Below are 22,263 nucleotides of genomic sequence, written 5' to 3'. Positions count from 1 at the left end.
CTACACCCAATCTCACTGGTTCCACTCTCAATAAAATAGAGAAGCTAGGGAGAAAACAAACTCCACTAGAACCGCATCCCAAAAACATACTTAGAAAGCCTTGGAACAAAAACCTAGGCCTATCAGAGGCATCCCACTGTAATTCCTTAACTATCGAATTAGTCCATTGTGTATCAACCTCTAAGGATGACAACCCAGCAGATAACCTGGCCAAATAGTCAGCAACCATGTTAGTTTCCCGGTAGCAATGTGAAATCCTCCATCATATGCTATCCAAGTAGCCTTGTAACCCTCTTCAATGCTATAGTATCCACCAATGACGGTTTTTTTGTTGAAAAAGTACCACAACAGCAACCGAATTTGCTTCAGTCCATAACCTATGAATGCACAATCGCCTAGATCACTATAGTCCAAGGATGATCACCTCCAACTTTACTTCTAAATTTGTTCTCACACCCAAGAACAATTGATATGTTTTGATGACCATAGCTCTATTATCGTGAAACACACCACCAGCCATTGCACTTCCTGAGTTTCCAAGCAAACTACCATTTGTATTAAGTTTCGTCCAGCCCTAACTTGGGATAGTCCAGAAATTTTCAAAAAAGGGTATTGAAGCTATAATGACGTTGTCACGGGTCACTTGGTTTCAATATCGAAAAAAATGTGATGACACGATATAGGTTTCTAGCTATGCATCTAGACATCTATAGCATAAGCACATATAAGGTCTCTATGAAATGCAAGGTACTAAGAGCAATAGACAAACCCACAACTCCGAATTGAATATATATATGTATGCGTTATCCTCCCATTCCCATCATATCATCATCATAAATGTAATTGAAAGTAAATAACAAAGTAATAAACATAATGTAAATTTGTGTTACTACTCTTTTATGGATGCCCTACCACAAAGTCATACAATCACATAATAAGCATAATCATAGGATAAAATATGAATTAAACGTATGTTAATATAGGATTGACTCCCTCACTAAGTCACGGCGTTAGTATTCTCTAAGAACCAAAGTGTGAGCGAGTGTCAAGCCAAAAGATCACTCAAGACCTAGCAAAATTATATAGAATAGTCTTATTACAGTTTGGAACAAAATCGAACGATGTCACCTGATCAAACCCAGGGAGGGCCGGTCGGTCATGCCTACGAGGAAAAGAAAGAGCCGTCACTCTAACCTCTAACCGCCGGCCGTTTCTAAATTGGATATACTTTAACTTTGTATTTTAAGGTAATTTCGAAATTATTTGTCGATGCCGCGTAAATATTGTTAAGAATAAAAATTTACTGTTACCGATTCGTAAGACGATTCAATTTCACCCTAAGGCTGCCCTAGGGCCTAGGCCAATTTAAGGATCGAACCTCCAACGGCTTCAGAAGGCCCGAGTGATGAACTTCGGCGGGGCCATCTGAGTAAAAAAAGATCCAAACCCTAACCAAGTAGCAACCAATACCAATCGTCTTCTTCCACAGATCTTCTTGCACTTCCTCTTCTTGCCTCCTCTGTGAACTCAGGTAATCTTCTGACTGCTGCACAAAGCTCAGCTTGGTTTGCAGTCTCTCTGCATCTCATTCTCCGTATTAGTTGCTTTGTGACCTTCTCTCGATTAGCCTTGGTCATTTTTCAAAGACAAGATTTTTAAGTTTAGTTAATTTCTGCTCCCTCTGCAACCTTTCTCAGTTATATGTTTTCGTAAGCATTGTCTGGTTCATTGTAATGTTGGTTCATTCGGTTACTACTTTGGGCCTCTAGATCGTATTATCTATATTGTAATGGCGTAGGTATTTGCATTTCACGAGCTATCTTCTTCAAGTACTTTTACCCGCTTGGAGACGGTTGTGTGTGGAAGGGGGTGATTGCACTTGAACTGCCCTGATACATTTTGAACTTATTCCAGTGATCTTTTACTTTTTTGAATTAAAAAATCGGCGCCTCCATTTGATGATGTGAATTTTGATTTATTGGTATATAATTTCAAATATTGACTTCAGATTCACTTACAGGTGTGGGTGTCTTATACAGCTTAATTGGAGCTGCTGCTTTCAGGCTACCTCTTATATATTTCCTTCTCATGGCAGTATGTTTCAGCTTCTGTTGAATTCATGTATTTATTTCAATGTGCAGTGGTTTTAGTGTTTATTCACTTTGTTGACTGGTGTAGATTGACTCGCTGTTTAAAGATGAAGCTACTGAAGAAAAAGGGGAGCGTGCTAGAATGGTAAGCATCCTATACCTTTTGTAACTTTTTAAGGTACTACTCTGTTTGGTCTTTGCTAGTATGTTGTCCTAAAATTTAGTTACTTTATTTGTTTATCAACTATTCATTTTGTACTTAAATTTGTTTTTATTTACTTTATTTATTTAACGGCTTTATGTTTTTAGTGTTTTTGGTGAGTGGTGGTATTTTTATTTTGCCGACACTTGTTAATACCTGATCGTTGGGGAATAAATTCTTTGCTTTATTTGACTGAGGAACTATCATATCCGTGTCTACTATGAAAAACGGAGTTGGTTTGTACTGAGGGATTTTTACCTTCAATGTTTACTGCATGTCTGCATTTAGGAAACGTAGTAAATAATGTCTAGTAAACAATGTCTCATGATCTATATATTTGGGAGACTTCATACCATTTTATCTTTTCCTGTCCTTGTGGGGAGATAACTCATCTTACCTTAGGGCATGAATCCTTATAAATTTCTTATGCAATGCTTGGACTGCCCACATGAGGCATAAAGTACTTCATATTTTGAAGATGAATTAGATCCTCAATGTAGTAGAGCTTGCTTTATAGTTTGAAAATGAGTAGGATCCTCAATGCTTTGGAAGTATATACTTATTCTCTCAACTTTCAGTTTTTTGTCACTTTTTCTTCATGACCATTCATGCTTGTGTTTTTTGACATAGGCATCCTTCATTGGTGCTATGGCAATTGCTGATCTTGTGAAGACTACATTAGGGCCAAAAGGGATGGTAAAATTACTTTTAGCCTATTTTCTTATTTTCAGTTAAAAATGTGGATCGATACGAGATCCAGTTTGTGCTTTGACTGACATTACTGCTTGGTAATGTGATTTTGTGAAGGATAAAATCCTACAATCAGCAGGCAGGGGGCGTAGTGTGACTGTTACCAATGATGGTGCTACCATTCTGAAGTCCCTTCATATTGACAACCCAGCTGCAAAAGTGCTTGTGGGTATCCTTTACTGCTTAAACTCTAATTGGTTTCATCGACTATTTCTTTGAGCTGGGTTTCATCCTTCTGAATTTTTGTTGCTGACCCTAGATATGTTGCTTGGGGTGCTGAAAATTATAATACTGTTGCCATATTGTTATTGCTTGTATCAATCTATTTCTATGTTGAATAATAGTTGTGTAGCTTGTAATTCAGTTGACTAGTTTGTGCTTGGTGACGCTTTTGGGGAAATTGATATTGAAACTGATCATTCAGCTCTATTTAAGAACGGTTAAACTACTACAAGTTTGAAGAATTATAAATGCCTCATATGGTGTGGTTGAAGCAGTCCTTAATTAAGGTTGTCAGATATATCAAAAGTTCAGGATGATGAAGTTGGTGATGGGACAACCTCAGTTGTTGTTTTAGCTGGAGAACTTCTAAGGGAGGCTGAAAAGTTGGTTGCAACAAAGATACACCCAATGACAATAATTTCAGGTTTCTTCTTCTTCTCTGCACCCCCCCTTGCTGCAAAATTACGCATTCGAACAATCGTATTTAGTGAGTAACTTATGTGACCTATTTGAATTGATTGACCTATTAGGGGCAAATATGAATTTTGGCTGAGTTAAGATAAAACTGAGTTGTCGTATATGTGTGCTGGCTTGTAGTTGTTTTCTGGTGTTATTTTTATTACTGGACACTTATTTAGTTTTCTATCTGGATTAATGCTGGCTGAGTTCACATTATGCCAAGTTGTTGTCGTGTATGATCTGCTGGCCTAGGGGGGTTGGTTTTTGGTGTTATTATTATTATTAAACATGATTAGTTTTCTATTTCTATTTGGATTATAATCCTAATTGGGTTACTAGTTGGACTGTATGAATCTAGTTTCTATTTTGAAGGTTTATTAATTAGTTTTATTTACTTAGAGTCTTAGAGTAGGATTGGGTTGTTTTATTCTATGTATGTGGCTAAAAATAAACAGACAGAGATGGAGAAAGAAAAAAAAGAGCTACCAACAAAGCTGTGAGATGCATCAATGGTGAGATCAGTGGGTGAGAGGACGATGGGCTGCCAGTCCTATCTCCCCCATCTATATCCCTTTCTTCTTCTTTTCTATCTTTTGATATTCTTTCATATGTAAAAAATGATAAAAGAGTTTCAATTATTTAGTTTTGTTCTTTTATTTAATTGATCCTACCACAACTGACCTTGTGCTGGTTTCCTTGGTTCAAGGTCAACTTTTGCATTAACCTCTATTATCGTTACTAAAATGATTTATGGTTGCTAAATTTTAAAGTAAACCTTGATCTTTCTTATCCTGTCATGTGTTTTGGGGTAATAGGTAATAGGTCTTCATTTTGCATCACTATGGTTAATTTTTCAAAGATTTGAGTGGCGGAATATGATTCACTTTGCTGGTTGAGTTGTGCTTGTAGCTCATGACTACCAGACCAGTGACTAAGATCTGAATTTTTCTGCACATATTAAAGTACTGAACAAAATTTTTCTTGCATAATTTTCAAATCACAGATGGTGCCATTTGAGAATTGTGCTTACACATACATCTTGATGGAGTCTCCATGGTCATTATCCCATTGGAAGCTTTCCTGGTGGAATGTAAAGACTTCCGGTGTGAGGTGTTAGTCTTGCTATTCTCGTGGTGGTCTACCTTCTACCCCTACCCCTACCCCTACCTTGTCTAATGATTTGTAAATTTGATTGGGTAGAACATGCTGATTACTCACCTTAATTATGCATGGCAATATCGTAGATATCCAAGCCTTGGCATAGAACAATCCATTATTAGTTTCATTAAGGAGGCGCTTGTTTAGTGTGGAAGGTGGGGTGGGATTTTTGTGGGAATGGGACCCACCTGTTAGTGGGTTGAGAGAGAAGGAAAGTTAATTTGGGAAAAGTTAACTCTTCTATTACTTTTCCATCCCATGGGATTTTTGTTTAGTATAAAAGGGTGATGGAGTTTTTATTGACCTATAAAAAGCTTATGATGGAGTCCTTAGATTGTTATTTGGCAAAAACTAGAGAAAAGAAATGTTGCAAGTATATGTATATAGTTAAAGATATGTATGATGGTTTAACGACAAGTGTAAGAACGGTGGGGGGACAAGGTAGTGAATTCTCAATTATAGTTAAGCTGCATCAAGGATCAACTTTGAGCCCATATAAATTTGCACTTATAACGGATGATTTAACCAAAGACATTCAATATGAGGTTCGTTGTTGTATGCTTTTTGTTGATGATATTGTTTTGAAGGATGAGACACAAGTAGGGATTGATGCCAAGTTAGAATTATGGAAAACAACTTTGGAATCAAAAGGCTTTAAACTAAGTAGAATGAAGACAAGGTATCTAGTGTGTACCTTGGCTTAATCATAAATAAAAAGGTGATATAGATGATGATGTTTCCTAAAGAATTAAAAAGGGGTGGATGAAGTGGAGAGGTGCGTCTGGGATCTTGTGTAATTGACATATTCCTTTAAATCTCAAAGGAGAATTGTATAGGACCATTGTACAACTAGCTATGATGTTCGACACAGAGTGTTGGACTATTAAAAAGCATCATATAGAACTCAGTGTAGTAGAAGTGTGGATGTTGAGATGGATGAGTGGTAAGACTAGGAAGGATAAGATAAGGAATGATCATATTATAGTTGGTTTGGGAGTAGCTCCTATAAATGATAAGTTATGAAAAAGTTGATTGAGATGGAATAGCCACGTTCATTGGAGGCCTTTAAGTGGCCTTGTATAGAGAGGCAATTTAATCCATATTGAAGTAAGTAGAAGAACTAGGGGCAGAGCTAAAATAACCTTAAGAGATGTGGTGAGAAAGGATATGCATACTTAGGCCTTGTATCTAGTATGGCCTCAATTGGAGCTTTTTGGAAGGAAAGAATCCATGTAGACGACCCCATTTAGTAGGAACAAAGCTTATTGGTTGTTGCTGATGTATCAAAGGGCGATGAAGATTTTGGTGGGAAGGGACCCACCTATTATTTCATTTTTATCCTAAAATATTTGATGTGAAAGCAAAATCCTAGGAGGTGGACTTTGTGAGGGGAGGGGGTGGGAATACCTTATGCCACATGTGGGCAAACCAAAAATTGATGGCCTTTCTTATCTTCAACTTTTCTACCCATTCAAGCAAACAGCCCAAAATTTCTGTTGGTTGGGAAAGTTTGTTCAACTATCCCACAGTATTGCTAGTTGCAATCTAAGAATGCAAGGAAAAGAAAAAAAAAGAATAGCAAGGACGTAGTACATTAATCCAAAATACCAAATTACAATTATCAGGGAAATATCACTAAATTAATCTAGAGTACCAAAAGATGTAAAATTAACTAAAGAATCTATGACTATTATGTAAGAAGTTAAGAATGCTAAAGTTGGCCAATTTTTTTTTTTAACAATCAAGGGCATGATGATAATTTTGAGAAATTTAGAGTTTGTCAAAACATATTGGATATTGGTCCCATGTCATCCATGATATAGAATAACATAGCTTTCTAATTTAGTTTCTTGTTTTAAAATAAGCGTTGAGGATTTTATTAATTATAGAGTAAATTATATATGTACCCCCTGAATTTGCAAACTATTGCATGTACACCGCGTGGAATTTATTCTATTACGTTTACACCCCCTATGTTCATAGTATATATCAAACGCTCCCCCACAATTAGAATAATGGGGTTAAGTGATGACTTAGCATCTACTATATTTTTAAAATTCCCAAATTGCCCTCTACCATCAAAACTGTTTCACCTTTCAAGGAAAAGGGGGGTAGGGGAAGAAAGAAAGAAGAGGGGAGGATGAAGAGCAACCATGACTGATTTTTAAGTGTTTTTTTCAATTTTTTTCTCATTTATAAGAAGATTCAGCAAGGGTAAATATGTCTTTTTCTATTTTAAATGGATGGTGTTAGGCATAGGGGACACTTGTAATATAATAAATTTCAGGGGTTGTAAACGTAATAGTTTGCAAATCCGGGGGATTATATGCAATTCACACTTATTATATTTTTAGAAAAAGTGTATAGGATTTTATCTTTTTGCTGTGAATTGTAATTTAGCGTTCAAACTTGGGCTGCACTTGAAGCTTGGGTTGAGGTTTGGATGCGATCATGCGAAATGTTTTATATGTTTTTAAAGTGAAACTGGGTTCTTTGAGTAATGTTGTATTCACACTTCTCTTTCATTTTAGTGTATTTCATGGTTATTTTCATTTTAATTTTTATCCCCTGCCCACCATGGCTAACTAAATTCATTCTCTTGGAATAAGGTGAAGCCATGGGGGAAGAATGAAAAGAATAATTAACATGTCTATATTTTAATTGATATAATTCTAAGGGACTTACAATAGCTGCCGCCTTCTTATGCATGTTATCCCGTTGGATCATATGCATACTTGCTGCTCTAGCTATTGTGACACTGTTATAATATGATGTTTTTAGTTTTTGGGTTTGTATGATTAATTGCACTGCTCATAGGATATGTTAGTCCTTTTGCCACATATCTTATGGACCTATGCCATGATATATTCATATTTCACATGTTAATCTTCCACTTTACTTAGTCCTATAGTAGATCTTAATTCCAAGTGATTCTTTTAATTAAAATTTATCTTTGTCAACTTTAGCATTCTTAATTCCGTTTGTCGTAGTAATCTATTTGTTAGTTTATCTTACCTCTTTTGCTAGTTTAGATTTATTTAGAGACATTTCCTTGATGATTGCCCTTTGGCTATTTTGAAAGTTACAACTTAATTACCTACCTCCCTGATATTGACCCTATACTGTGTGGTTGTGGTTTTATTTTCTTGCATTCTTAAATTGCAAACAAGTTTTTGGCACTGTTGCAGGGAGGCAAAGCTTGTTAGTTTTCATTCTCAATTGATTTGAAGTGTTTGAGTCGTTTTCGTAATTTATTGTGAAAAAAACCAAAAAAAAAATCGTTCACATTTCATCTTATTCTTTTGTGGTATCGTGGATTTCAATATGTCAGATTGGACTGAATATTCAACCTATCTATTATTCAGAATTGAAAGACCATCCATGAGAGAGGAATCACCTAAGACTCTTAGCATGCTACTCCATTTTCATGGGATGGCTACTGAAGATGCTTGTTTGTTCCTTGGAAATTTGAGGAGTCTATGTTCTAATTAAGGTTCAACAATTGACTGATGATGCTGTCAAATTAAGGTTTATAGCTTTTGCACACAAGGACTAAGTCTTGGAGTGGCTCTCCATCCCATGGGATTGTTTAGTAAGTTTGGGAGGGTGGTGGAGATTTTAGTGGGAATGGGACCCTCCTATTATTGCACTTATTTTTACCCTAAAAGTTTGGTGTGAAAGCAAAATCCCAGGAGGTGGGACTTTGTGAGGGAATGGGGTGAAAAACCTTATGCCACATGGGCAGACAAACCAAAAGTTGATGTCCTTTCTTAACTTTTCTGCTCCATTTAAATGAACAACCCAAAATCTCTTTGGAGTGGGAAAGTTTGTACAACTATCCCACAGGATTCCCACTCACACCATCAAAGCCCCTCTGATACAGACGACTCCTTAGGCATACTAGATGTCTACTTCTTTATAAGAAATGGAGGCAAAAAAGTTTTAGTTAAGAGTGCAACAGGTCATTTCAGTTGGATGAGCTTTGGATGAACATGGAGTTTTAGTATGCTTTTCTTCTTGGAGTATGTGAATGACAATATAGTTTAGTGAACCTGGATTCTTGTACCCAACCCCATGTAGTTTGTGTAAAGATTGTGAATCCATATTCGTTCCTGCACTTTTTTAGGAAGTATATATATTTAATTTGTTGTTTTTGTTTTTGATGTTCTTTGTTTGGCTTGTTAGGTTATAGGATGGCTGCTGAATGTGCACGTGATGCTTTGTTGAAGAAGGTCATGGATAATAAAGAGGATGCAGGTAATGGCAGTTGGGTACATGTGGAATTTCATGTCGCAATGCTTTGAGTCAACCACCTCTCCCCCCTTTCTTTCTTTGACTGCCAGTTAGTTTAATATTTTTCCTTTTGTTCTCAGATTTTTTTCTAGGGCATTTTGTAATTGAGCCCTTAATTTCATGAGGAAATTCTTGATAAGAGGCTGAATATGCTTTGGTGGTTGCAAGGCATTGGAAACTCTTGGGCTTTGTTACACTTTTTATATTGTGGGGCTGAGCTGTAGAAGTTCCTCACCATTTATATCTTGCATGTATTGTCACATATGCTGGTGCTACCTTTTTTATGGTTGAACTTGTAGAGAATATGTTGATATTCTAAGGCATTCTATTGCTCTTTTGTACTGCAGAGAAATTTAAATCTGACTTGATGAAGATTGCGATGACAACTTTGAGTTCTAAAATACTTTCTCAGGACAAGGAACATTTTGCAAAACTTGCTGTGGACGCTGTTATGAGGCTTAAGGTATAAACTAATTTTCTATGCTCCAAATTACATGTGCAACAATTTTATTTTATTTATATTTATTTATTTATTTATTTTTAAAACCTGCTGCACCTATCATCAAGCCAGACATAGATTTGTCTAGTTGATGTTTTTATTTGCTCTACTTCTTTTTGTTAATGTATCCAAAAGTGGTCGAGACAAGGGCATTAAGAAGGCCTCTTGAAGACAATAGAGGTGGTAGCTAATATAAATGTTTTTAATTTACTTAACCTTTTTAACTTTAATAGTAGTTGATCCCTCCTTAACTAAGTGTCCTGTCTTCCTCCATACTATGTATGCTGGAAACAAATAATGATTTACCTCTTAAGTTTTCTTTTCCCCAGAGTAGAAATCTGCTTGTCCTGCATCAGTGTGCACTTGCTAGATTTTTGTTTCCTCATGATTGAGCTCCCTTTTGTTTCAAATCTGAATGGCTAGCTTACCTCTTTTCTGGGTACATTTATTCCTCTCACTTTTATCCTCTCTCTTGTGGGGTTCATTTCAGCTAGACAAGCTGATCTGGTGTGTCCCTATATGGTGACATGCCCAACATATTGTAAAAAAATGCCAAGATTTGTTGGCGTCCATCGCTGGCTTCTGTATCTTTTTTGTCTTTGGATGCATGCTTCTTTAATGTCCTTTGTGCTTCTTAATGTTTTTCTTAGTATTGCATTGCTTGAATATCTCACTTGGGGTACTGGTGGTTCTTTTTTGTGTTCACACAGTTTAAAGTTGGCAGTTTTTTTGGTTAATTGTTTAAATTTTTTATGTGGTATTGCAGGGCAGCACAAACTTAGAGTCCATCCAAATCATTAAGAAGCCAGGAGGATCCTTGACTGATTCATTTCTAGATGAAGGGTAGGTTGTCAATTTGAAGCTTCCAAAGATACAAGTAGGGGATGTAGAGCATATAACATTTATTGTTTTAAATTTTTAATTGAAATTAATATTTTATTTTTCCAATCACAAATTTATTTATCTCTAGGATATGTATAAATATTAATCACTCCTTGTCCTTTTCTTTCTCCCTTTGAGATAATTACTTCAAATTTATTTTATGTTATCAAAGTTGGCATAGTAGTTTCATATTTGTTGTTATATACTTGTAATGCCTGATTGTGTGGTCAGACTGGCTGGCTTGGAGGTCCCAGGGCAGTAATTTTTACTAGTTAAAAATGCATGTCAGTGCCAACCTTATACATCCCATTAGCCAAATAAAAAGTGAAAGGACTTGCTAGTTGGCATCTATAGACACGAGAGCTTCTACAAAGCATTTTTGTTTTATTGGTGTCCACTTTGTATTCCTTAGTCTTTTATTATAGACCTTTCTTCTTGGGTGTAGCATGTCCTCTATACTTATTACATACATATACATCATATTGGTTCATCTCTTATGTAATTGATCTTAAGTGATGTTTGTGATCTAGGGGTGATATTGATTGTCTGAAATGTAAAGGTGCTGTCTTAACTAAAGTGGAATGATGCACCAAGAGGAAATAAGAAAATTTTCCTTTCTTGTTGGTTCAAGCTATATAACATCCTTGGCCCAGGCCAAGGTAAGCTTATTACAGATTTTTCAAATAATCCCTCTAGAAGTTGTTGCTGATATCTATTTATCCTTTCTTTTTCTTGTCTTGGTGAATGGTGCAGCAACACAGTGGGTTTGATCTTTGAAGAGGCTTGGTAGCCTTTCCCTTGTATATTTAACCCATACTAGATGTTCACTTTTTGTCTATATAAAATAAGATCTGCTGTGTGCTCAAAATGTGAAAGTGACTGTAAGAAATTTCCCCATTTATGATTAGTTATAATCTTCCTTGTTTTCTTATTCTCACCACTCTGTATTTTTGCTCATCTTTTGTTATTATTGTGTGTAGGTTTATCCTTGACAAGAAGATTGGCATTGGCCAACCGAAACGTATAGAAAATGCTAAGATTCTAGTCGCAAACACTGCAATGGATACAGATAAAGTAAAGATCTATGGAGCACGTGTTCGTGTTGATTCGATGTCTAAGGTTGCAGAGATTGAAGAGGCTGAAAAGGGGAAAATGAGAGAAAAGGTTCAAAAGATTATAGCTCATGGGATTAATTGCTTTGTAAATAGACAATTGATTTACAATTTCCCAGAGGAACTCTTTGCAGATGCTGGGATCCTTGCGATTGAGCATGCTGATTTTGATGGGATAGAGCGTTTGGCTCTAGTAACTGGCGGTGAAATTGCTTCAACATTTGACAACCCAGAGTCGGTTAAACTTGGGCATTGCAAGCTCATTGAAGAAATTATGATTGGTGAAGATAAGTTGATTCACTTCTCTGGGGTTGAGATGGGTCAAGCATGTACAATAGTATTGAGAGGAGCCAGGTGTGTTTTTCAGCTGCTTGTTTCCTTCTCCTGCAATTCATTTGATTTGTTTCTGAGGTTTGAGGTTCCCTCCTTTTCACCATGTTGGATATATTTTAGGTTCTATTTTTCACCATGACATAATCCATATGAAGGACTTTGGCACTTAAATTCCAAATGTCAGTGTATTTGAGTCTTTCCTGGGTCTTAATTCTAGGACTTGGTTATTCTGAGTATGACCTCCCATTAGCATGAAAATAGAGTGCTTGATGGTTATAGCAATGATTGACAATTAGGTCATTGGTAATGGTGTTACAGTGCTGCTATTCTATGCAAAATAGAGGATTCTCTCATCACATCTTTTACGTATGGACCATAGGTTCAGCATGAAGAAAATAATAACCTAGCTATGCAGGGGAAGTGGAATCTCTTGTTAATGAGTCTTCAAACGTGATGCTTCTATTTTGTTGGGTGCAAAAATAAAGCATCTTGATGGTATTCAAAAAGGCCCTCATCCTTGGGAGGCTCACCAACCACCATCGTACCTCAACGCTCAACACCATTTGCAAGGAACTGCAACTTTGGAAGGGCAAGTTTCTATCTTTCGTTGTTGGGTAGTCCTAATTAAGTCGGTCATTAAGTCCTCCTACCTTTATTGGTTTGGCATCTTCTCCATCCCAAAAGCCACTACCAGAGCTATGGAGGCCCCTCTTTTGATCCTTCCTTTGGAAAGGCTATGAGTCGTCTCGCTTCCTCCACCCCATTAGTTGGTTGGCAGTTTGCCAACCTAAATCGAAGGAGGCCTCAGATTCTGTGGAATACGTGATTACAATATTGCTAGCTTACTGAAGCTAGTTCAGAAAACTGCCTCCAATAGTGGTTCCATGTTGGTTAATTGGTTCCCCTACCGCCTCTTGAAACTTGACACCATATGGACCGCCTCCTCCCGTCTAACCTTCCTGGGTTTGGAGGAAGCTGATCCAGCTTAGATTCTTGCCTTCCATTGATCTCCATTCTTATCTTGAATGGCTCCTTGGTCTCCTTTTGGCTTTTACCCTTGGCATCCATTGGGTATCCCCTCGAGTCTCACACAGATTTGGACCTCCCTTTCCCTCCCCCTGATGTGAACAGGGTTGACCTCCCCTTGGCCGAAACCCTAAAGTGGGCCCATCTAGGGCTGGCCGAAACCCTAAAGAGGGTATTCTGGTCAAAACCGAATTTCCATTTTATTTTAGTTTTAAAAGAGTCTTGATTAGCTAGAATTCTTTTCTAAGTCAAAGATGAGTTCTTAAGTCTCTGGGATTCTTCTTTGAAGGCAGACTCTTATCATTCTTTATTTACAAGAAGAGTTCCTGTAGTGTTTGAGTCTTAGGGGAATCTATTTTCAAGGAAATTCCATTAGATCTTTGTCTCTATTATTTTGGTGGTTGAGATTAGTTGTAACAGGATCCTAATCTATAAGGCATCGTTTGTTTGCTGACTCTGAAAAAGTCAAATTTTCCATGAATTCCTAAAGGATGACTTGTTTGGTTCAATGGGGTGGAAAAGTTGGTAGACAAGCTTAAGGAAGCTTATCTACTGATTTGGCATGCTACTTTTTCCATCCCATCCCTTTTCAAAGTCCCAAATATTTAATGGGACTTTGTGAAAAAGTGAGGAAAACAACAAAATTAGGACCCATTTGAGACTTTCCACAAAATCCTTTCCTTGGCTTTCCTACTCCTTGATGTATCCAGGGATGGGCCCTAAAATTGGGGCCAAAACTAGACCCAAAAGTGCACCTAAGGCTGGCTGAATGCCCCAGGGGTATTCTGGTCATTTTGCAAACCCCTCTTTTGAGGCCCAATATGGGTGTGGAAGGATTCCCCTTGATCCAAGGTTTTGGATCAACTCTTAGTTTGTTATGTTGTCTAGTCGATTACAAGTTAAAGTCCTTTTAATTTGAGTATTTTGACTTAGTCAAAGGTGAGTTAAGTTTGGAGTTAGTTTGGGATTGGTTTACTTGTGAGTCAAGTCATGTTGAAATAGTCTAGTTTGTTTGTAATTTTGTTCCTTAGGTTTTTAGTTATCTAATTAGCATGTGTTTAATTAGATGACTTAAAAGTGTTTTAAGTGAGATCTTAGATCCAAGGGCCAAGATCGCTTAGTAATTAGATTCCTTTTGATAAGTGTTTTAGAGTCCAAGTTAAATTGTAACGGGACCCTAACAGTCAAGATATCCCAGTATGAGTCAGAGTCCTTTGTTTTAGGCTATAAATAGCCTTTCTATCGTAATTTATTTTCAGTCTTGAACTCTTGATCATTGAATGAAAATAGAGTTAGAGAATATTGGCTTGTGAAAGTATTGGGATCCTTAGAGGACACCTTGCGGCTGGGTTTGTGCATTGTTTCTTCAACCTCAAGGTCTTCAATCATTGGTTCAAGCATTCTACAGAGAGTTTTCTGCAATTCTTTCAATTCACAAGTAGGTGTAACCCCATCCCCAACCCCAGCCTTCTTCCCTTTTTGTCCGCAACCATCCCACCTCCTCCCCTTCAGTTTCAGACCTTAGGAGTAGCCCTAATACCATTGCAAATACCCTCTCTGATGCAGAATTGAAGACATATTTAAGAAAGAAGAAGCCCATTGGGTCAGACCCACGAAAGGCCTAAAGCTATCACCCAAATCAGCCTATGGCTTTCATGGGTTAGGACTGTTTTAGTGGGTTAAAATTAGCCCACATATGTTGAACTTCATAGTCTAGACTTAAGCCCCAATCTAGTTTTTGAAAAGTTAATAAAAGGGGCTATGGTTTGAAAATAAAAGAACTCATTGTCAAAGGAGTTTTCCTTTGTCAAAGAGTTAGGTAGTAGTTGAGTTATTAATAGGTGGGTAGTGTTAGCTAGTGGTTGGATGTTACCATTAATGTTTATGTCTCTTTAGAATGCTATATAAAGAGACTTATGTAAGAAGTGAAGACACAATTCATCAATTGAAATCAAATTGCTTTGTTAGCTTTCATTCTCTATGGAAAGTCCTTGTGTTTGATCAAGGTAGGTTGGTGTTCGATTCAATCGATCCACCTTGCGGTGTGAAGCCCGGGTGTTATATTGTTATTTTCAATTCCCTCATATTGTCCTTTCAATTTCTTTATCATAGTTCTGCCCCTGTTTTGAAGATCTATTTAGCCCGTTTTGTTATGCTATTAGCCTTATAAAACCACTCTAGTTTCAGCCCTCTTTCACATCTAAATTCTGTTTCATCTTAAGTCTATCAAATCTGAACTTGATTCCATATAAAAGGTCCTATTTGGCTACTGTTTTGATCAATAAAATACAGTACTACATTATTTGGTATCAGAGCTATGACAGGGACTGAAACTTCTGGATTGGATACTGACCTTATGGCAGCAATGATGGGGATGTTGCAACAATTGAGCAACCAAATTACTGCAAGCCACAAGCAAGTGGAAGAGAGGTTCTCAGCAATGGAGGCTAGAGTTGTTGCCTCTACTCATGCTCCACAACCTCTACTTGGTGAAGAATCCCAACCAACTCACTTTATAGCCAACTTTCCTACCTGGATGAATACAGGGAGAGGACCCCAAAGGATTCCAGTTGTGCTACCAACCCTTGAAGAGCACATACAGAGTTATTTCACTGGAGAACAACCTTTCATTCAATAAGTATGTTGGTGACTCTCAAAAGGTAAACACCAGGAGTTCATTCACATTAGCCATAACATAGGGCTGGTATTGGCTCTTGTTATGAGAGAAGTTACCCCTCAACCTAAGGTGATATTCCCTCCACTTATCAAAAAGTTACCTTCTGATTTTCCTGAGGTGGTTCATGATGAGTTGCCTAAGAAGCTACCTCTTATGAGTGATATTTTGCATGCCACTAATTTGGTATCGGGTCCAATGTTACCAAACCTACCGACCTATCACCTCAGCATAGCGGACCACAGTGAATTCAAACGACAGGTGGATGAGTCGCTACATGAAGGATTCGTTCAAGAGAGCTTAAGTCCATGTGTTGTACCGACATTACTCACTCCAATGAAGGGCAGCTCATGGCGTATGTGTATGGGCAGTCGAGCAATCAATAAAATTACAGTCAAGTATAGGTTTCCTATACTGCAGCTTGATGCCATGTTAGAAATGAACATAAGCAATGTCTTCAACGTGGTTGACTTACATCTTTATGTAGGACACCACTCTGATGATGGAGACACTAAACAAATGTTGAAGCTGCCCAACTCAAGCCACTAATCACTGACATCATTGAGGAGGTTTTGGATGACTCTTAGAAAACCACTCGTCGTGGCACTGGATACCATGCTTTCCTCGTCAAATGAAATAATCGTCCATGACATGATAGTACTTGGATTCATGCTGATGATTTCAAAAACTCGATCCCGATTTGTATGAACGTTACATGTCATTCATTAATTCGTTGGAGACGAATGTTTTCAAGCTAGGGAGAGTTGATGCAGAATTGAAGACATATTTAAGAAAGAAGAAGCCCATTGGGTCAGGCCCATCAAAGGCCTAAAGCTATCATCCAAATCAGCGCATGACTTTCATGGGCTAGGACTGTTTTAGTGGGTTAAAGTTAGCCCACATATGTTGAACTTCATAGTCTAGACCTAAGCCCAAGTTTAGTTTTTGAAAAGTCAATAAAAGGGGCTATGGTTTGAAAATAAAAGAACTCATTGTCAAAGGAGTTTTCCTTTGTCAAAGAGTTAGGTAGTAGTTGAGTTATTAATAGGTAGGTGGTGTTAGCTAGTGGTTGGATGTTACCATTAATGTTTGTCTCTTTAGAATGCTATATAAAGAGACTTATGTAAAAAGTGATGACACAACTCATCAATTGAAATAAAATTGCTTTGTTAGCATTCCTTCCCTATGGAAAGTCCTTGTGTTTGATCAAGGTAGGTTAGTGTTCGATTCAATCGATCCACCTTGCGGTGTGAAGCCTGAGTGTTACATTTTTATTTTTAATTCCTTCATATTGTCCTTCCAATTTCTTCATCATAGTTCTGCCCCTGTTTTCAAGATTTATTCAGCCTTATTGTTATGTTATTATCTTTATAATACCACTCTAGTTTCAGCCTTATTTCACGTCTGAATTCTGTCTCATCTTAAGTCTATCAAATCTGAAATTGATTCCCTGTGAAATGTCCTATTGGGCTACTGTTTTGATCAATCAAATACAGTACTACATTACTCTCACCTCTCCCCTTTAGGTTTCTGCAAATTCCAGCCCTTCCCTAAGCCCTAGGAGCCATCTCCCATCCTCTTCTTCTTCTCACGTTTATAGTCCTAACCATAATAGGAAAACCATATTCCCAGTCCCAATTGACCCCTTTTTTCTTTCCTTTTCGTTGCCCTTAAGGCTAGAACACAGTCCTAATCTTATTTTCCCCAATTCAGCTTTATTTTTGAAGCTTAACAAAAACCTGCAATTCATCTTCTTCCTTGAACTGCAATTTTCATAATTTTCCAGAAATCAGAATTCTATTGAGTTTTGTCAATTAGACTCTACTCTAGTTGTAGAAACCACAATAGAAGGCAGTCAGATCTGCAAAACCAGCAGGCCTAAACCCATATTCTACCTCAGCCGAGACACCCTATAAACCCTAATTGTGTGTTGGTGACTTGGTTCCAAATTAGAAGATCTTAAAATCTATCCCTAAACCCTGGGATACATCATTCCCCCACCCCACTACATATGGGTCCCACATGTTTATTTTTCCCACCTCACTTTTGCAAACAAACGGTGCCTAAAGGAAACCCATGTAGGATGGAGGCTTTTAGTAGGCTGTAAATGAGCCTACTCTTTCTGTGTATTTTCTTAAGTCTGATTATTTGAATAATGAGAGTTATTGAGTTGAGGACTGTGGTTCCTGTTTGAGGGGGCCACGGCGGATTTTAAGTCAGGTTCTTCAAAGATCAGTAAACATTGTCTAGCACTCTTCTTCCAGAAATTCCAGCAAGCTCTTAAGAATCTCCCCTGCCATCGCAAGCTTTCCCCACCCCTTCCCCCTCAGTCACAACATCCCCCAGCCCTCCCGCAACCCCCGCAAGACCCAACCCCACCCTCGTTTGTTCTGCTAGGCATACCCAGCCCCTACCCTTGCTGCCGCAGCTTGGCTGAAGCCTCCCTAGGCTTGACGACACCAATAGCCCCACCTCCCCTCTAAACCCTCTCAGGCTCTCTCTCCTCTTCCTTGCGGCAGAACAAGAAAACATAAAACAGAGAAGGAAAAGAAGAAAGAAAAAAGAAGAAAGAAGAAAGAAAAGAAAGAAAAGAAAGAAAGAAAAGAAGAGGAAAAACAAGGATGAAATAGAAAAGATCCTGCCCAGATCCATTACATCATCATCCAATTTGGGTTTGTTAAAACCTAAAACTCCCCACTCCCAACCCCATGGTTCCTAAGAAGATTTGATACATCCCGTATTTCTTTGTTAAGCCTCAAACTTAATCCCCTTCCATCCCATTTAGTTTTGTTAAATCTCATACCCTACCCATAGCTGCACCCTCATTATTTTTTTACATCCCATATTGATACCCTCCTACCAAATAAACCATCCCATTGTAAATTTTGTTAAAACCTTAACCTTCCTATATTTTTGTGTTAACCAAATTGTTCAACCCAAATTTAACCATACTATTCATTTATTCTAGGCAACCCTTAATTTTAGGAAAATCATCAAGAAACCCTAACCTGAAAATTGGGTTTTACATCCAACCTATATGATAGAACCATTTGGCTCCCTTCCCCCTTGGGCACCTTCTCCATTTCCTCCGCCAAGAACCTCACCCGTACTCTGGGGCACATGATCCCTTGACCGCCACATTCCAGTCAGCCAAAACTACACTGTTGGAATGGTACTAAAGACATTGATCATCTCCTCTTTTCCTACCCCATCTATAGTTCCCACCAGAGAAAAATCTTGTCCATCATATGGCCTTGCTCTAGGCGTTGTTACGGGTTTGCTCGGGATTGCTTGTGGATCCTGAGATCCTTTCCTAGCTCTTCTATTTGTGATATTGTTTGTAAGATGGTTTTTGTTGTTGCCGTTCACCAATTACAGTGGGAGCGTAACCTTAAGAGGATTTCCAACTTTAATTCCTTGGATGCAATTTGGAATGCCTTCTACTTTGATGTATCTTATAGTCTCCACTTGCTCCCACACTCTTGTCTTGGGCACCCCTAGGGTCTACTTCCTCTTTCCAACATACTAGATAAATGCTAACTCCCCCCTTCTCTTTCTGTCTTCTCCCCTTGTATATCTTTCTTTTCCCTTTGGGGTTTTTGGTAAATGATAAAATAATCATCCAAAAAGAAAATAAAAAAAGAAATTGCACTTATTTCTCAAGACTATGAAAAATATGGTGACCGAAAATCTTCAGTAAGGTGCTTGGTGTTCATACAATTTGGCAATTTTTGTTCATGATTTATGGTAGTGTCTATTATATGCAGCTTGAAAAGGATGGTTCCATTATTCTAATTGACTTTGTTTAAGTTGTTTTATTGATGTTAATGATAATGCTATCAGATAGTGCACTGATGGTTCCGTAACTATTACTGCATTGTTGTTGGTTGATATTTTTTGCTTCCATTATATGGATGCTGGTTCATGGTTGTTAAAGCGTTTGCCTAGGTGGCAAAGCGGTTTTTCAATCGCTTTGATTTGAACCGCTTAATTGACACCCAATCTGGAAAGGAACTCCAAGGCCCAAAGTGACATATAACCTATTTACACCCTTGCCGGGGCGGCCTCCCCAGACCCCCGCCTGCTCATCGGGGAGTAGGACCCCTGTGCCCGTCGGCAGCAGAATATGAAGCATAAGCCATACTCAACATCAAGAATCAATGAATCAGTAAATGCCTAGGTGGACGCTTTGACAACCATGGTTTGATGAGATGAATTTATGTTTGTGTTCTTTTTTCGAATAATTTTTCATAATTATGGATCTTGAATGTTTTTTTTTTTTGGATGAATGTGGCTATTGAATATTTGTAGCTTAATATGGAAAGTAGTTGTATTGAAAAATTTTGACCCAACCGCTTTGGTTGCCTTATTGCCCCCTAGGCACCGCTTTGTCGCCTAATCGCCTAGGCGGAGCCCCAATCACTTTGGTCACATTGCCGCCTTGACAACCATGTGCTGATTAATGCTTTCTTTTATTCATGTTTATCATGTTACAGTCTCTACTTGTAGACATTGTTAATTTTCTATAGTTCTGACTGCTGGTTTTTGGTTTCATCATTGTTGTAACCCCAACTTTTATGATTTAAGGCTTCCGTAACACAGTTGAATTTAAGTTGGTTGGCTGCTTTTAGTTGTTATTGATTACTTAGAAGTCTCGTTGGGTAGATGCGGTGGTGGTCCATGTATTTTTGCAGATTTCATTGTTGTGTTTAGAAGTGATGTTGGTTGTAGGTTTGATAATTTATTTATTTTTGCAGCTTTCATGTGCTTGATGAGGCTGAAAGGTCTCTTCATGATGCCTTGTGTGTGCTGTCACAAACAGTCATTGACAGCAGGGTTTTGCTTGGTGGTGGGTGGCCTGAGATGGTGATGGCAAAGGATGTGGATGAACTGGCACGGAAGACTCCTGGTAAAAGGTCTCATGCTATAGAGGCTTTCTCCCGGGCTCTCCAGGCAATCCCGACAATCATTGCAGACAATGCAGGTTTGGATAGTGCAGATTTGATTGCTCAGCTCCGTGCAGAGCATCACAAGGAGGGAAGCACGGCTGGCATTGATGTCATCACCGGAGCTGTAAGTTTAATTTGTTGGCAATGGAAAGGAAGAGAATAGGAAACCAGAAATGTTTGTCTACAATTCTTTTACTATAACTATGCCTTGCCTGCACACAGAGGTGTGCCTTCCTAGCATGTAACCATGGGATACTCCCTTTCACACTTGTCTTGGTGATATTGTTGGAACTACAACCACGTTATCACGACCCGATCGTCCGAGTTTGTGATTGACGTATTTTGATTGTTGATTTTTTGTCATGCCAAGGGGGATTGGACTTGGATTCCTAGGTTTCATTTCCCATGGGTCCCATTTAAATTATACCATCAATTTTACACAGTACATCATTACTGGGTACTTCTGTTTTCTCATTTTATAGTCAGCTCTATTGCTTGTCTCAAGATTTTGGAATATATCATGACTCCCTGGTTTTCAATCTACAGGTGGGTGACATGGAGAAGCTTGGGATATCAGAGGCATTTAAAGTGAAACAGGCTGTGCTACTCTCTGCTACTGAAGCTGCGGAGATGATACTCAGAGTTGATGAAATCATTACTTGTGCCCCTCGGAAAAGAGAAGATAGAATGTAATTGTGGTGGACGATCTTCTGGTATTTAAAAATTTATTTGTGGAGAATGTACTATTGACAGGTAATTTAAGTTGAAGAGGATGATGGCAGGGCATGTAATTTGGGTCATACTAGAAATTTGAGGTTTTGTGTTTTTGCCTTTTTGGCCGAGGAAGGTTGGTTTAATCCTTCATTTTCGCAAGTAGGCTAGGTTTCCTTGAAAATGAGGTTCAACTGCTCAAGATTTTTGAGATTTACTGAAGTTGGGTATGGCATTCAGTTCTAATGGATACTCCATTTGTAGCTTTCACTTGACATTGGGACCTCTGTCCCCTTGAGTTGTGGAGGTTATGCGGCTTATGCGATTGGGTGTGTACTTCGTCCATTGACTCCATATACAGATATAAGGTTTTTCAAGGTTTAAAGCATCTCACGATACTATACGATACTAGTCGATATGTATCCATATTTGACCTAACAGATGCGATATATCTCGATACGTTTTTCCATTGAATTATATTAAAATACATTAGCTAGAGCAATACAATACTCGATACAGGACGATATGTCTTTTAAAATCACTTGACCGATACGATACTAGATTTGGTTCTATGTTTAGGTTTCATATTGTCTGTGTCGGGTGGTATTTGACGATTTTTCACTTCACTGATATCAATAATAGGCCTGTATGAAGATATGATATTGATTGTGAAGTGTGAGCAAGGGGTCCAGAAGTAGGCAAATGTGTTCGATATTATTGATAACTGATACCAAAAAGTAGGCAAATATGTTCGATTATTCAAATGTGTTCGATATTATTGGTAACTTATACCAAAAAGTAGGCAAATATGTTCGATTATTGATATTATTGATACCCACTGATACCAAATCTGGGTTTCATAGGCAAATCTGTTCGATATTTTTGATACCCACAGATACCAAA

The 22,263-nt window shown here is 38.0% G+C and overlaps 1 protein-coding gene across 1 annotated transcript; it reads left to right on the top strand.

Moving 5' to 3' along the window:
- Window positions 1-1,504: 1,504 nt before the first annotated feature.
- Window positions 1,505-21,758, top strand: LOC149015451 (T-complex protein 1 subunit beta-like). Its single transcript, XM_089154730.1, has 12 exons — window positions 1,505-1,531; window positions 2,021-2,094; window positions 2,179-2,235; window positions 2,923-2,988; window positions 3,100-3,211; window positions 3,560-3,688; window positions 9,067-9,138; window positions 9,522-9,637; window positions 10,440-10,516; window positions 11,536-12,021; window positions 20,458-20,773; window positions 21,196-21,758. The coding sequence occupies exons 2-12, from the start codon at window positions 2,089-2,091 to the stop codon at window positions 21,340-21,342; spliced, it is 1,584 nt and encodes a 527-aa protein (XP_089010856.1). The 5' UTR covers window positions 1,505-1,531; window positions 2,021-2,088; the 3' UTR covers window positions 21,343-21,758.
- Window positions 21,759-22,263: the final 505 nt, after the last annotated feature.

The sequence above is a fragment of the Hakea prostrata genome, chromosome 5 (assembly GCF_041222555.1).
Source record: "Hakea prostrata isolate BN-2017 chromosome 5, UWA_Hpros_2, whole genome shotgun sequence".
NCBI lineage: Eukaryota > Viridiplantae > Streptophyta > Magnoliopsida > Proteales > Proteaceae > Hakea > Hakea prostrata.
The sequence above is the reverse complement of the archived record's forward strand: the minus strand, read 5'-3'. Positions and strand labels throughout refer to the sequence as shown.